General features: G+C 42.0%; 1 protein-coding gene and 1 long non-coding RNA gene across 2 annotated transcripts in view; one reads left to right on the forward strand and one right to left on the reverse strand.

Annotated features, from left to right (window-relative positions):
• The window catches only part of LOC117047146, a 74,822-nt gene that overhangs the window by 24,308 nt on the left and 34,548 nt on the right, over positions 1–15,966 (reverse strand). The window lies entirely within an intron of this gene.
• The window catches only part of ARHGEF4 (Rho guanine nucleotide exchange factor 4), a 154,405-nt gene continuing 144,761 nt past the window's right edge, over positions 6,323–15,966 (forward strand). The window contains 2 exon segments of the mRNA XM_033149955.1: positions 6,323–6,830; positions 9,925–9,960. Of these exon segments, the coding sequence (XP_033005846.1) occupies positions 6,618–6,830; positions 9,925–9,960 (249 nt within the window). The 5' untranslated portion in view covers positions 6,323–6,617.

Raw genomic sequence — 15,966 nt, forward strand, 5'->3', positions numbered from 1 at the left:
AGTTAGTGATTATCCATATTTTGATTGGGCAGTGTGCAACCCCCCCTGTTGACCATGCCAATTTGTGCATTTTCTCTGTGCCTTCATGAGAATATGCACAATTGCTGGTATGCATTTTTCCAGTCAACTCACATTGGTTCCAGCATCTGTACACCTGACCTGATGTCACAGAGGGGAAGGGGAGACAGAAGGCTGTGGGAAACAGGAGTCTGAAGGAGCAACAAGAGAAGGGAAGAAGGGATCAAATAAAGAAGGAATGGAGGCGGCAGAGGGACAGATGTGGTAAAGTGAAGGATTATAGGCAGGGGGAAGTTGTAAAAAAGGAATGGTCCACAGCAGCCTTTCCAAATCAACTCCCATCAGCCCCAGTCAGCACACCCAAAGGAGAGTGTAGTGGCTAGAGTGCTGGGAGACTTGAGAGACCAGGATTCAAATCCTGACTCGGCCATGAAGCTCACTGGGCAACCCTGAGCCAGCCACCATTTATCAACCTAACCTACCTCACAGGGTTGTTGTGAGGATAAAATGGGGAAAGGGAGAACCTTGGGCTCCTTGGACAGAAAGGTAGGGTGTAAATGTAATAAATAAATATGTATTTAGGTACCAGATTGGAAAAGTCTGCTCTGGACAATGTCTTCTTCCCAGCTTCCCCCTTGCCCTCAAACATTTAATCCATAAGTTGGAGAAGGCTAGGAAATATATGAATTTCAAGGAAGGTTGAAAATGAAGAACGGAAATGGGATAATGGTAATGCAATGAAAGGCCTCCATGATGTCTTAGATATCACACACACACTCACTTGTAGCATTGGGCTATAAGTTTAGATAATTATTTTCTTACCAGAATCTGGAATATTGTTAATGATCAAATGAGAGGGGAAGAGGAAGAGGAAACAGGAGAAACGGAAGTAGAAAATGGTATAGAAGTTTGAGATTGGCGGGAGTCAAGAAACAGTATTCATGGGGTATGTAATCTAAGCAGCCAAAGTTTGACTTCTGATATCTCAGCAGGTATCTCTCATGTATTTTAAAGCTTTTCTTCACAAACACTAGGATGGGGGGGGGGGGGCAAAGTAGGCATTTCCAGGTTGCTGGATTCTGTGATATATGCTACACTGCACATTTGTGTCTGTCTGTAGACAAATGAAAAAAACACACACAATAGAATGAAATCATATACATTCCAAGCTCCAAATAGTTTAGGGATCAAAGCCGTTGTGAAGCCAGATAAAAATCATAATTACTGAGGTCTCCCCCTCAAATTCTAGTGAGTATCTGATAGCACAGGTGTTGTTTTTGTGAAGTGCATAGTCGTGTGTTCCCCCAAATTCCATTGAGGCTATGGGAACTAGGAAGGATTAGCAACTCTCAGGTCTGCACTCTGTAGATTAATCATGTTAAGTGTATTTAAATGGCTAAAATAGCAAGCACTCCCCTCATCCATTTATGGGGGATTTAATATAAACAACATGTTGTGGAGCTAATATTAGCTTGTACTTCTGCCTTGGTGATAAGAAGATGTAGATGTAAATCTCATAACACTTGGGCAGAAGACAGATTTCTCCACATGAAATCATTCAAAGCAGGGCACACCGTCACACATATATAGACGAGTGGATATATCGCTGGCAGAGCTGATATTGATATATATATATAGCACACCAACAAATCCAATCCAATAAAGGCCAATTGTCAACCCACTGCATTGGGATATTTTGGGTAGCAGTGGGCTCAGTACTTTGTTAAGGTCAATAGCAGTAGCAGATGTCTGAAAGAAAAGTAGATGGTGCATAGTCATAGGTGGGATGGAAGTATAAAGCCTTGTCCCTTCCATATGAGGGATAAGAATACATAATAGTGCGTGTACATAAGGGGAAGGAAGATGGATGTATAGTCTTTATGGTGCATTGGAAGGTGTGGCTGGTATACTATGATTCCGTGCTCCTATTTTCTGCATGAATACAAACCTGTCAAAAATAAAATGTTTAAATTATCTTTACCAGATTCTGAAGTCACAACCCTCTGGCCCCGCTCTTCCCCATGATAAAAGCAAGGAATGTGTATTATAATTTTCATTCACCAAATTATATTCTTAAATGTATCTCAAAGGTAAAAACATTAATATGTAGATTTAAGCGTTATTCTGCTGTATATATTTTGATCTAGCATCTCCAGCAAGGAGCCAAGTAAGATGCTGAATTAAGAAACTCTGATATATTGAACCAATAGATAGTTCATATCTAAGAACTTGCAAGTTTTGTTTGCAAGACCTTAGATCAGCCTTCCTAATCCTGGTGACCTCCAGGTATTTTATTTTGGACCACAACTCCATGCTGACTGGGGCTGAAGAGGGTTGCAGTCCAAACATCTAGAGGGCAACAGGTTGGTGAAGGCTGCCTTAGATTCTAGTATCCTCCCTAGTAGCTCAGATTAACTGAACTGTAGCACAATCCTACACGTCTGCTCAGAGTTGATTCCCTTGAGTTCAGTGGGAGGTTCATTCCCAGGTAGGTGGGCAATGGAGCCTACATCTACTGTACTCATAAATGAGTTGAAGACTTTCAAAGTTCAAAGAGGAGATGGACAGTTTTGCACTCAGCTCTTGGGAAAGCATACTTCAAATTCCAGTTCCTTGTTTTACAAAACTGCAAGAGAGGTGAAACTGATTGCAACAAAGAAACCTTAATGGGGGAAGACTCCAAAGCTAGAGGAGAGAGAGGAGCCTTAAAATCAGTTTTGCTTAAAATGGGAGAATTGGCAGGAGAGAGGAACGTTTTGCTTTTTCTAAGTCTAGGCCAACAGTGGGAGAACCATTAGGGACAGCAGTGTAATATATGAAGCTGGATACAGAGGGATTGAATGGCATTGTGGTGTTATTTCCCTCTCTCTTGCTTTTCTGCATGTGCCAGCACGCTCTTGTATGCATGATATACATTATTGCATATTATCTCCTTTATCTTCTTCCAATGTAAACAAGACTTTTCAGTCACATAACTTTTTATGACTGTTTTGAACTATAATATCACTAATTATTATTATTATTAGTTTTTTTAAAAAAGCTTGCCATAAGTGCTGTCCAGTTTACTTACAATCTTACTTTACTTGCCTTGCATTTAGGTAACTCAAATATAGGTAAACCAGAAAGACCCATGTAGCTCTCAAGAAATTTCTGGAGGCTCCAAACTGACTGTGAACCTCTCCGTATACATTTCTTAGTGTATATATAGATATAAAGGGAGATATAAAATAAATTAAATGGCTTGCTTGTAGCAATGATCTGAGGCCCTCCATGGACAAATGGATGTTTTGAAGTTTTGAACTATGTTCTGAATGTGGTTTTCTATCATGCTGTTTCTTAAGAAGTAAATGAATGTTTTATTTGCTTGGCGTGTCTGTGATCATTTTCTCTGATTCTCGTAAGACTGTTTCCCCAGAAATGGAATACGAAGCTACACATCTCTCTCGTTTTCACCAAGGTCTCTAAGACAGGTTTGCCAAGTCCAGAGGAGGTGCTGAGAGGCTTCCTGTACCCTTAAGAATGCCACAAAAGGGATTTAAACAACACACTTGTACTGACCTTTAATGCTCTAAATGCTCCCTCTTTCTTCCCATTCAGGATGACCCTGCCCTTTGCTTGCCCCTCAGGGCCGGCATGTCACATGGGGCTGGACCTCATCAGTGGCAGCCTCTCCTCCTCCTCACCCGCCCTCCAGCAGCTGCTACAAGCTGCCCAAAGGAGGAGGCCAGCAGTGGTGGCCATGGAGAGGCAAAAGGTGCTCCTTTGCAGTTGCAGCTGCAGCCACTGCCATCACCATCACTTGGGACAATCACTGGCTCCTCCTCCTCCTCCTCCTCGAGCTTGTCACTGGCGAGGGAAAAGAGGGACATTCTGGGATCAAATCAGAAGTCAGGATGGCTTTTGCAATTCCGGGACTATCCCTGGAAAATCGGGACACTTGGAAGGTATGCAACAACCTGTGGGGTGGATAGGCTGAGAGTTGTGTGACCCATGGTCATCCAGCGAGCTTCATGCTACATGAGCATGCGAATGCTAGTCTCTCAGGTGATGTTAGCCCCTACACCACACTGTCTCATTCCCCCAAGTCATCCTGACAAGCCCCACTGTGTATCTTCAGGCCAGGGGGGGGGGGGATGGACGGACGACTAAGCCGCAGGGAGTTGGTTGGGAAACCCCAAGAAAGAGTAAGAAGCAACACTCCAATGGGAATTAAAATATCAAAGATTTGCTGGCACCTGTAATTGGATCTCCTCCTTTGTATTCTATATATATCACCAAGGAGCTCTGACATTAATGGCTGCTGTACAGCTTTGTCCCAGAGTTCCATGCAGGTTCTCAGGCTGATATTTATTAGCATGGAGGTCACAGCCAATCAGTCTATTGGCACGAGCTGCCTGGAGTGTGTGTCTTAACAACGAGGGGAGAACTAAATCTACTGCTTTGCATCATGGTGCTGGAATAAGATGCTAACCGCCCAGGAGACTTAGTTGAATGGGTAATATATAAATGTCATAAATAAACAAGTCAGCAATTCAGCCCTGGAGTCATTGTATTTTCAGCAGTTGTGCAGAAGATGGGGATTTGGAAGTGTCAGACTATTGGTCCATCCAGCCCAGCATTGTCTGCACTGACTAACAGCAGCTCTCCAATGTTTCAGTCAGGAGCCTTTTCCAGCCTCACATGGTGATGGCTGGGATTGAACCCGGGACCTTCTGTATCCAAAATTTGTGTTCTCCCACTGAGCCATAGCCCTTCACCTTATTGTCTGTGCCACTTTGAAGATCCCACAGCTGTTCCGTGTTGTGATCATTGCTTTCCATTCAGATGTACAGGAGAGTGGAAAGTGAATGGTAAGAAGCTGCATTATAACAAGTGAGACATTTTGCCCACCTAGCCCTGTGTTGTTTATAAAGACGGGTAGCAGCAATCCGAGGTGAAGTACAGCAGTCCTTCCCAGCCTCACCTGGAGATGCCAGAGATTGAACCTGAGACTTTCACATGCAAATCATGTGCTCTAACGCTGAGATTTAGCCCTTTCAGCTCTCACAAAAAAAAAAAAACTTCTGGAAAATGGACCATTTGTCTTGCCCAGGCATCCCCAAACTGCGGCCCTCCAGATGTTTTGGCCTACAACTCCCATGATCCCTAGCTAACAAGACCAGTGGTCAGGGATGATGGGAATCGTAGTCCAAAACATCTGGAGGGCCGAAGTTTGGGGAAGCCTGGTCTTGCCCATTGCTATGACAATGTCTACATAGGAGCTTTGCAAAAGTAATGCTTTAGCACTAACCAGAAATTTCAGACAGCTGGATCCTGTTGATTGAGATGATGCTGATGTAGACTATTCTTCCACAGTTGCACATGACTGTCTTGTGGAATAGTGGGGATCATAGTACTGTGTGATTTGTGGGGATGGTTCTGAATCAACACACCTGGCCCATGCATGGACATGCTTAATGTAAACTCTGTTGCTATTTCTTGGTGCATCAGCAGTGCTCCAGTGAAGACAATGGGACACTAAGCACATTTTCTGCCGGTGATAAAAGAAGGCTTTTACTCTTTGAATGTATCACTTGTGAATGTTGTTCATGTGGGAGCCAACCTGAAACGGATTCAGTTTTGGGTGTGAGTTTTACATCTGAATTTTAGATGCAGGAAATGCAACAACAATAAATATGATTTAAGCAGGAAGATGCACTGACAATGCAAAGTCTGTGAAGTTGATTTTAAAGATGTGTATGAAACTGTACACTTCTGATTCCAATGGACACAATTATAATAAAGGACCCTACCATGTGTAACTCATGTATAACTGGTACAAACAATCAAGTATAAATACGTGTGCCTTGAACAGACAAATGCATGCTGTCTGGATATGTCATGAACCACTTTAAACAATTGAGCAAAAAAGCAAAAAAACAAAACTCTGATGGAGACAGCAGGGTTAGCAAAGTAGAAGAGCCATTCATTAATCCAAAATAGTTTGGCTTTACTCCATGGAGACACTTCATTTATTCTTTTGAAATCTGTAGTGTTCACAAGTTTGGCATATGAAATAATCACAAACAATGAATTATTGTGTTTGGAGGGGGGGGGAGAAACCCCAACAACACGGCATCTCTCCCCCACAAGAAAGCTGTTTCTTTCTACAACTGGAACTTCATCTGAGGAAGCAAAACTGGCCAAAGAAAGTTTTCATAGATTATAGCTTTTCCTTTTACTCAACCCCCCCCCTTCCCTAACATGAACAAGAGAGCTCTGATTCGGGGGGGGGGACTTGCACTTTGGCTAAATGGAATCTTTCTCCTCACTCTTGGCAACCACGGGAGTATTCTTGTGCAGTATGACAAGGCTCTCTCTAGTCAGTGCTATATTTATCTTGTAGCTGAACACACATTTGCAAGAGCTTGTTCAATAACAGAAAGGCAACAAGCCAAGGCAGTTCGGTCCTAGGAAGTTCTTTCCAGCATCCTCCCAACTCCGGGCTGACTGCAGCGGATGAGTTTCCTGGCGGCCGGGAAGAGTTAACTGCAGACTTGCAACAAAGGATGATCTGACTTGCCTGTGGCTTTGTCAAAGGCGAAGAAATATTTGATAAGATGGAGTTCAACAAGCTTCTGAGTGCATCAGGAGGACCGAATCAGAGACGAGAAGAGGAGGCTCGTGCCAGTGCTGCCGGCACGGATGCCGGTGTCAGTGATGACCTGGATTTTGTACAAATGTATCTTACCTGTTTACCTGAGAGATACATGGAGGCAAAGTTTACACTGACAGCATATCTGGCATGCTGGCTAATCTTGAAACTCTGTAAGGTAAGAGGCTGATTGCAGAAGGCTGGAGGAGCATTACTAGTTAACTTTAGAAATGCGGGTCATTCCTGCTCCCTCTCTGCTGAGTGGTCATTTTAAAAGGCATTTTTAAAAAGAAGGGAGGGTGATGCTATGCTTAAAAGGCCTTTAAATGGTTGCCTTTAAATGTGGCATGCTAAACAACTGAAAACATCCAAGGAACACTCTTTTATCTCCCTCTCACAGTGCTAAATAATAGCCCCTACCCAAACTACTAACATCTTTCCACAATAGTTGATTTCCTATTGTAACTTTTTAATATGGCTTTTGCTGTATAGATTTATGTGCTATTATTGTAAAGTGTTCTGATTTTTTTTTCTATAAACAGGGTATATAAATATTTTATAAACAGACAAACAAACATGTCATTCTCTACCAAACAGATTAATGAATTTAGGGATATAAGAGAACAAGTGAAAAAAAGCAAGCTATTCTTTGTATTTTTCAACTTTATTCTTGTATTTCATTATCTGGAGAGTCCTATATGTGCCTACTCAGAGGTAAGTCCCATTGAGTTCAAAGAGGCTTACTCCCAGATAAGCAGTTATAAGGATTGCCGCCTAAACTGCTGGAGGGCTTACAGAACACATGAATATTGAATACTGCAGAGATTTCTGTTGACCTGGAATGTGACAATATTAGGCCTGACTTTTAAAACCAGCTTGTATATATTTTAGGCAATGTGAAGTCTCAATAGCTCTGATGTAACCTCTAAGAAACTAACTCCTAAAATCTGTAGCAACAGAGGGATATTTAAATAGTTAAAGGAAAGAAAGAGGTGCTTTAACATGTGTTGTTAAAAGTCTCCTCTGGGACATTCTGATATTTGTGTTTTAGGGAAAACCTCAAAACACTGAAATTCAGTAGATATGGGAATAATAACTCATAGCTGCATAAAACTGTATATAGCGTAATATCTGAACTTCTGAACTTTCATCCTTTCCCTTTTTACTTCCTTGCAAAAAGGGAATGGGGATGAACTCAAGATAAGGGGAGAAGCTAGTTCTTCCGGGTACTTGCAGTGTTTGCTAGTCCTTTGAAATGTGGTAACACCCACACCATACATTAAAAAACACATCAATACCACTTTAACAGTCACCACTTCCCCCAAAGAATGCTGGGAACTGTAGCTTACTCCTCACAGAGCTACAATTCCTAGGACTCTTAAAATACCATGTTCTCGGGATTCCTTGGGGAAGCCATGTGCTTTAAATGTAAGGTATGGATACAGTCACTGATCCTTCAATGTGGCCACATCCTTATGCACAGAAGCTGACCGTGCCCCATGAACAGGATAAACCCATAAGAGAAGTGAAAGTCCATTGTGTATGATAATGGCATTCTGTGACTATCCAAGTGTCAGAAAATGACAGATGACAGTATTTCTCAGATTTAATTAAACCATACTGTCTTCCTAATTGTACTAAATCTTCAGGGTCCTCCTGCATCCCCCAATCACTTAAAATTTCAGTGGAAAGATTACCACCTAGCTCCTACATCTCCACCCACACTTTCTCTCAGCCTGTGTCCAGCTCCTGCACCTGACCTCCCAGGCTTCTTCTGTACTGCTCTGTTTCCGTGACACTTCTTTAGCCTGAGGCACTGTCCATAGAGTGTGCCACATGACCATGGAGTGCATGGGAGAGGAGCAGCAGGACAGATGGCACCAAGGTTAGAAGGCAAAGCAGGACAAATGGAGCGGGAGGCTTAAAAAGTGTGCCATGCTCGACAGTGGCAAAGCTACCTGCTCTGGCACCAGTAGAAGCGTACATGACTGGAGCGTGTCCCAGGGGGTGTGGCACGCCACCCGCAGGGCATGATGAGCACTGAGCATCCCAGGGGTGCACGGCGAGCCCCAAGCGTCCTGAGGGGCGGCCGCGATGTCACCCCCTGGATAGCACCTGGGGCGGTCCGTCCCCCCACCCCACCTTTGTCCACCAGTGGTACTCGATGGATGCTCCAGCAGCTATCACAGATTCAGACGCCTAGGGAGATAGCCCTCACTGTGTATAGGCCTATTTGCAATAAGATAAGCTTTATATACATTGGGTGCTTTCAGATGAGGGTTTATTGTGGGATTGGTGCTCCCCATGCATGCAGGTTTTTTTGCAGCATCCACACAAAATAATTTGTATCAAAATGCAAGCCCGAAAAGGTATTTTTGGGGCTTCTCCATCTATACCCTGATTTTCCCTTTCTAGGAAAAACCCAAGAAGTGTTTTTTTTAATAAAACAAACTGTTGCTAGTGACCCATTTGTGATAACAGGGTGACCCATTTGCAGTAGTAAGCCCTTTTCCGGAAGCATCCTGAGCCTTAGCTGTGTATTGGGCCTGGGATAGCTCACTTTATAGAGCATGAGACTCGTCGTCTCAGAATGGTGGCTTAAAGCCCCACATTGGGCAAAAGATTTCTGCATTGCAGGGGGGTTGGACTAGCTGACCCTCATGGTCCCTGCCAGCTCTTCAGTTCTACAGTTCTATGATTCTATAGACCTGTTTCCACTAAGATCAGCAAAATATTTTGTAGCCTCCTTAGGAAGGAGAGGGGGGGCATACCCTAACCTAATTTAGTATTAGGGAGTGTTATTAACCTATAGTCTGAACACAACATAACTTCTATTTTATCTCTCTCCCACCCCCTAATTTCCTCCTACCCTATAAGATAAAGCGTAAGTGAGAAGCAAACCCTTGCAACGTGACTGCAGGCATGTATAGCTACGAAGACTATACTGTCTAATTATGCCTAACACAATGAACTTGCATGAAGGGCCTTTGTTTACAGTCTCCATCATCAGACTAGAATGAACAGAGCCATTGAAGAAAAGAAATGCAAAACCAGCTGCCTTTCGCAGCCTTCTGTTGTTCTCTTTTGGCAAAGAAACAGAGCCAAATTTATCCCAGGGGTGATTCCACTGAAGTCATCAGAAGGGAAAGTGCACCACGGATGAATTGGGTGGGTGTTTGTAGATGTTTGCTTTGCTGCTAGTTTCCTACCTCCCCCTTCCCCTTCCCCTTCCCTGGCCACCCTAACTTTTGCTATTTGTCTTTCCTTTGCAGAGAGCTTTGGAGAAAAGATGCTCAGCCTCTCAAAAGGTAGGATTTCATATCAATTATAAAATGCCACCAGATGCTTCTTCATTAACAAACTCCCAACCCATTCTTGTGGGCAACTAACAAAAAGTTTCATCTGAACAGTCTTAGGGCAAATGAGCTTGACTTAAAACAATTCTGGGTTTGTACATGCACTAAATGAGAAAGTTAGATTTTCTTTTAATTGAAACAGTGAAGTATATATTATGGTATAGACAATACATAAAGAGGATTCTATAATTACCAGTTTATTCTAAATATAGTTTACACTTACACGCACACACACACACACACACACAGCCACTGGTGTAGAAACAAAGCTATTGTGCAACCTAATATTTCACAAAAAGAACATTCCGTAAGATTTCCAAATTACAAAGATGTCAACCCCATATCTTAATTCCAACTTCTTGGGTTATGTTTCTACTGAAGTTTGACATCCATAACAAAAACAATGTCAATTTAAAATATGTGAACAGATATATTAACATGGAATGTCTCTATCACTTTTGCAGCTGAGCTTCCCTGCCCTCCATTCCTGCATAACGTTGGCTCTAAACATCCCTCCCCAATTAAAACAACAACAACAAGCTATTTGGACTTTACATCCTTTTTTCTGCCTTGTCTTCACACAAAGCAGTTGGCAACAGTGCCGACCTCCCCAGAGCAGATTCTTGCCAGAATGGACTAATCAATATTCAAAGGAGTAGGCTGCTGCTCATTATGCAGCCATTGATTATCTCTGTAAGTTGCTCACTGTGCATTTTTCATTCTTTTCCTCCCTAACCACATGCCTAACTGCGCATGTACGCACACAGACGACCCTCCCCACAAGGCCTCCCTTTTGTGTTCAGCAGGAATACAAAACCGACAACCCATTCAACACCCACCCATTGAGGCCAGGGAATGGTATGGAAAAGGAGGGGTGGAGGGGAGTAAACTCATCCTGAATGCAAAATGCTCCTCTTCACCTTCCACACTAAGAAAAAAATAAATAAAAAGCAGGGAAAAGCCTAGCCTACCTCATTCTAACAGTAACAGCCAGTGTGGCTGATGGAACTGTGTTCTGGAAAATGAGGAATGAAGAGATAATGGAATATGGGGCGCACCTTATCTATTGCAGCTGTTTTGAAATGCCACTGGGCTTGGATCAAAGCAATCCATTTGCAGCCTGTTTTGTGCTTCATCCAGCTTCCTGTTTCATTTGGGTTACTACTGAAAGAAATGTAGCGGAGGCAGGCAGAATAATTTCCTCCTTGTCCTAGTGGTGCCTCCTTAAATTAAAGAGAAGGGAACAAGCAGGCTTTGGAATGATGAGCAGGTAGAAGGACAAACCAGGAGACAAAGCCACACTGTAGATTTAAGGCATGTGGCTTCCGCCAAAGAATCCTTGGATCTGTAGTTTGTTAAGGGTTCTGGGAACTGTAGCTTTGTGTGAGGGGTAAACTACAGTTCCCAAGAGTCTTTTGTTCTTTAAACGTATGGCGTGTATTTTTGTCCCCTGGAGTCTCATTCCATGAATTTTGATCACAAACTGTTGCAACCGTTTCGCTTTCTTTCCAGCTCAATGTCAAATGACACAAATGCAACTTTCTGAGCCATTTTTTTTAAACTTCCAGAATTATTCATTTAAATCACAATCAGTTCACACTGTGTCTTGATCTCAATTCATATGTTAATTTAGTGCTGTGGGAGCTTCCATGCAATCAAGCTCAATGGATTAAAAGATGTGACTTTCTTTGAATGTCCAACCTAGAAGATTTCACTTTTGATTTGGGAGGACAAGTTTTTAACGATGACCACGGAAGAAGAAGAAGACAGTCAAAATACATTCAGAATTTTTCAATTTATGGTTGCATTCAATCTATTGTGTGAGTTCTTTGTTTCAGACGTTGCACTGAGAGAATGGAATATCATCCTTTGACAGAACAGATTTACTGAAACCTATTCTGAGATAATAAATTACTGATAGCTGTACCTCTTGTTAACTACTGGAGATTGGATCCCCACTAAACATTAGAAACTGTACTTTACTAACAAAAGCCTTTCAAACAATATGCTTCAACTATGTTAGAACATATATAACATGGTTACTTTTCATGCCACTGTCAAGGTGCTGTTTGCAAGTCGAAAGGGCAAGGGAAGAGGATGCTGATGGGTTTTTCTTTGTTAAATCCAGCTCATTCAACATGCCCTTTCCTTGCAAGTGTTCTGCTTCTGTGCTCCTGCTTTCATTGTTTAGCAGCACTGCAGGCTTCTAAGAAGGATCGGTCAGCATTTTGCACAGTGGCCTGGCACCAGAACCTGTAAAATAAAATGCTCTGAACTAAGCTGCTTAAAGTGCTCTGCTCATTCAATAGCAGCAAGCAGATTTATCGTCCATCACATCTAGATACTGTTTTTTTAATTGTGTAACAAGTTAAAAAGAATAAAAATCCACGTTTAAAAAAGCTTATAGAAACCCATTCACTTTATACTATTTCTATAGCAAACAGTACATGCTGTCTTTATCCACAGTCAGACACCAGAGGGGCCACATTCTGTAATTCCTAATTACATGGAAGCAGAGCTTTATTTAAGATGGGTTGAATAATAGAATCGTAGAGTTGGAAGGGGACCACAAGGGTCATCCAGACCAACCCCCTGCAACGCAGGAATCTCTTGCCCATTGTGGTACTTGAACCCACAACCCTAAGATTAAGAGTCTCATGCTCTACCAACTGAGCTATCCCAGCAGGTTGCTTTGGAGCCTTCTTAGTTCTCTCTTGGTAAAAACAGCCAAAGGCCACTCTTTGCTTGAACTTTACTAAAACCTGCTGTTCCAATTCTCCAAAGTTTTTCAGAATGATTTATGCCTATCCAAAAAGTAAGGGAAATATTTGTTTGCGTTTGTGTGACTCATTACTTTCATGATTTTCACCACGCAGGAACAAAATAAGTTTAATGCTCAGCATCCGATTTTAAATGGTGCCAATTGTGGCAGTTTACTTTCTTTTCCGGCATCCAGGATAAGTTATATTATCCAGTGGACACACTCACACTCATTATTAAAACAAACTCTGTTCTGCATATTTAGCAATATGATTGCTCTGGTAAAAAATATGAACAGATTGCCCTCTGGTGGCTCATCAGAAGAAACATTCTTGGCTGTGAAGCAGCAGGCTGACTTGTTTTTGAGGGAGACACCATGTGAAATGCCTAATGTACTTGAACACTCTGCAGATTCGCTTATTTTATACTAGCAGCCTCAGATCTGGCATTGCTTGGAAATTCTAAGAAACAAAAGATCAGCGCATTTTTTAAATCAGTGGGTAAAATCAGTGCAATTTTGAAATGTTTGCTATCTTGATTCAAAGTGGAGTCCAATTGCATACAAGTGTAGATGACAATCCTGAGAATTTTAATAGAATTTATTTTGAGTGCTTAGAGTGGTATTCAACTAATTTTGTTCAGCGTAAATCTATTGAAATTAATGGACACAACTTAGTTATGTTTATTAATTTTTGTGCACCTACCATGCGTAAAACTAAGTTGAATGCCACCAATACCACCCTTAGATTAAATTTTAAGATAACGGAAAAGTTACCTGCCAAGTACAAAGAATGTTATGTTTCAAGCACAACTGGTTCATCCAGTATTGTTACTAATTACAGTAGTCAAGATTGTCATTGCATCTAAAATGATTTATTTTCATTATGTAAACATTTCCTATTTCATCAGCAAGCTGGACAAATACGGAGAGTATGTACACAAACATAGGCTTAACTCCTGTATTCTTTGCTGAAATACAAAGAGCACTGCCTAAAAAGTTGCATTTCAGTGGCCTGAGACATGTACTGTCAAATCTGTCTTTTCTTTACCCTTGACTAGTAGAGATTGGAATGCAAAGACAGAGAGCTATAGATCTTTCCAGATATTTTAAACAGGTATTTTACTAAGGATTTATCCTGATTTGTTTGCACAAACTTTATGGGGAGGCTATATGACACCAACTCTTTATTCAACATTCAGTCAGTTTATGGCGAGATAAAAGTCACTGCAACATGCAATTGTTATTCCACATCCCCACTGCTATCTCCATGTGCACCTGAAGATCAGGTGTGGATGAGGAAGGACCCTCATGCCATCAGGCTGAAGGCCCAAAGAGATCTAGAATCAAGAGGCACTTCCAGACTGTCATTATTTTTGGGTGGGACTCAATCACATACTGGCAAATTCAAGTTGTGCTATTTGGTGCTCTTGCACATCAAACCCACTTCCCTCCAAAACTGTGTGTGGGTGGTTGAAAAAGGAAAAGGATGGGGAAATGTACCAGAGGTTTTGGATAATGCTTGATGCAACATTTTACCTTCCCACAAATGAATCAGAATGAATGTTTAATAAATTGCCAAAGTCGTCTGACCTCCCTGAAAACTTTGTGCATGCAAATCAGGGCTAATGCTCGTTATACAGGTCATCTGGGAATGACCTAGCTGTACTTATTGGGCTGGATCCAAATTTTGTTTTCTGAAAATGGGAAAGTTGCTTCTATCAGTGGAAGGTTTTTGAGAGATTCCATTGGCGGTGGAGAACAAGGCGACTTTTGCCGATTTCTGCCTGCCCCTGCAGACCCTAATGCCACCTTCCTAATGCCCTCAACCCCCCTAGATGAGATTTTTGGAGGGCAGAATGGAACCTCAGGGGAAAGAGGGATTCTGCAAAAGTTGCCTCCCTCCTCCCATTGGTAAGAGTGAAATATGGATCCAAGCCATTGTGTGTTAATTCATAGCTCTTTCAGTAAAAGGGTGTCTCTTAGGCCCTTTGTATTTCTAAAAAATCTTTGACCTTTATGTTCTCTTATTTGGTCTTTTGGTTTTAATTGCCATTGCCTTTTTATTTCTAATACCCTCAATTGTTAACCTTTCATCTTGTCTCCTTGCTCTTTCCTTATGGTTGTTTGCTCACTCCCTTATGTTAAATATTTCGAAGACACAAGGTCTTATTTATCCTCTAATCTTTTCTTGCCCCATCCCTTCTGGTTTGTTTGCTGCTATTTTTGAGCACCCTCTTCCTTTTTCTTCTTGGGTTTCACCATGAGCTAAGGCTGTGTACACATTTAAAACTCAACTAGGCTGTTCTTTTTCAAAGTTGGTTTGCGTTGGAAATGCATCAAAATGCATTTGTTTGTTTATTAAATTCAAATACTGCCCCTCATCACAAAATCTCAGTGCGGTTCACAGAATAAATCATTATTTTGTTTAAAAACAACAGCCGACAGATACAGGGTAGATATGGATTGTGACCAATGTCGTGTGTAAAGCCCTTCCTAAACTAGTGTTGGGACTGCACTTGGTGAGTGGGTGCGCACAGCCAAAGTCTTGTTGCTTTCAGTTATCAAACATTGCCAGAATCCTAGGCTTCTTCAAGCGTTAACCATGTGAACAGGGCAAATATGTTAAAAGGGGGGCTCAGGCCTATGCATTCAGCTCAAGCCGGACCATTTGACTATGGCTCTCGGGGGCTTCAGTCTCAGGGATTGAACCTGGGGATTTCTTCATGCAGAACAGATGTGCTTCCATTGAGATATTGCAGAGGTTCTGAACTGCACAAAGCCCCTACAGGTGAGCAGGTGATATCATGCAAAAAAACCCACCCCACCCCCCAGTGCTATTTCACACTAGCTGAACTCTTTGGTTGAATGTACTAGGAAATGAAGAGGGTTGTTTTTCTCCCCTCCTCTGCTCAGAAGGAAACAAGAAATTCAAGGGGTACCATTTGACACCAGATGCCTAGGGCATCTCATCCTCCAGCCTTGTTGATTTAGGAGCATATCACTGAATGTGAGTGGAGGGGGTGGTGGAATATCTCCCACCCTGGAAAAAAGAATTTTGGCACTGACTATCTTTTATGAGTGAGACTTAGAAAGAAAACATGTCTAAAATATTTGAGAGTGAGTTGGTTCAAATACCTACTTGCAGATAAAGCACTGCCAGAACAGACCATTTTAACTCACAGTAGCCAATGCCTGGT

This window comes from Lacerta agilis, chromosome 5 (assembly GCF_009819535.1).
Source record: "Lacerta agilis isolate rLacAgi1 chromosome 5, rLacAgi1.pri, whole genome shotgun sequence".
NCBI classification, from domain to species: domain Eukaryota; kingdom Metazoa; phylum Chordata; class Lepidosauria; order Squamata; family Lacertidae; genus Lacerta; species Lacerta agilis.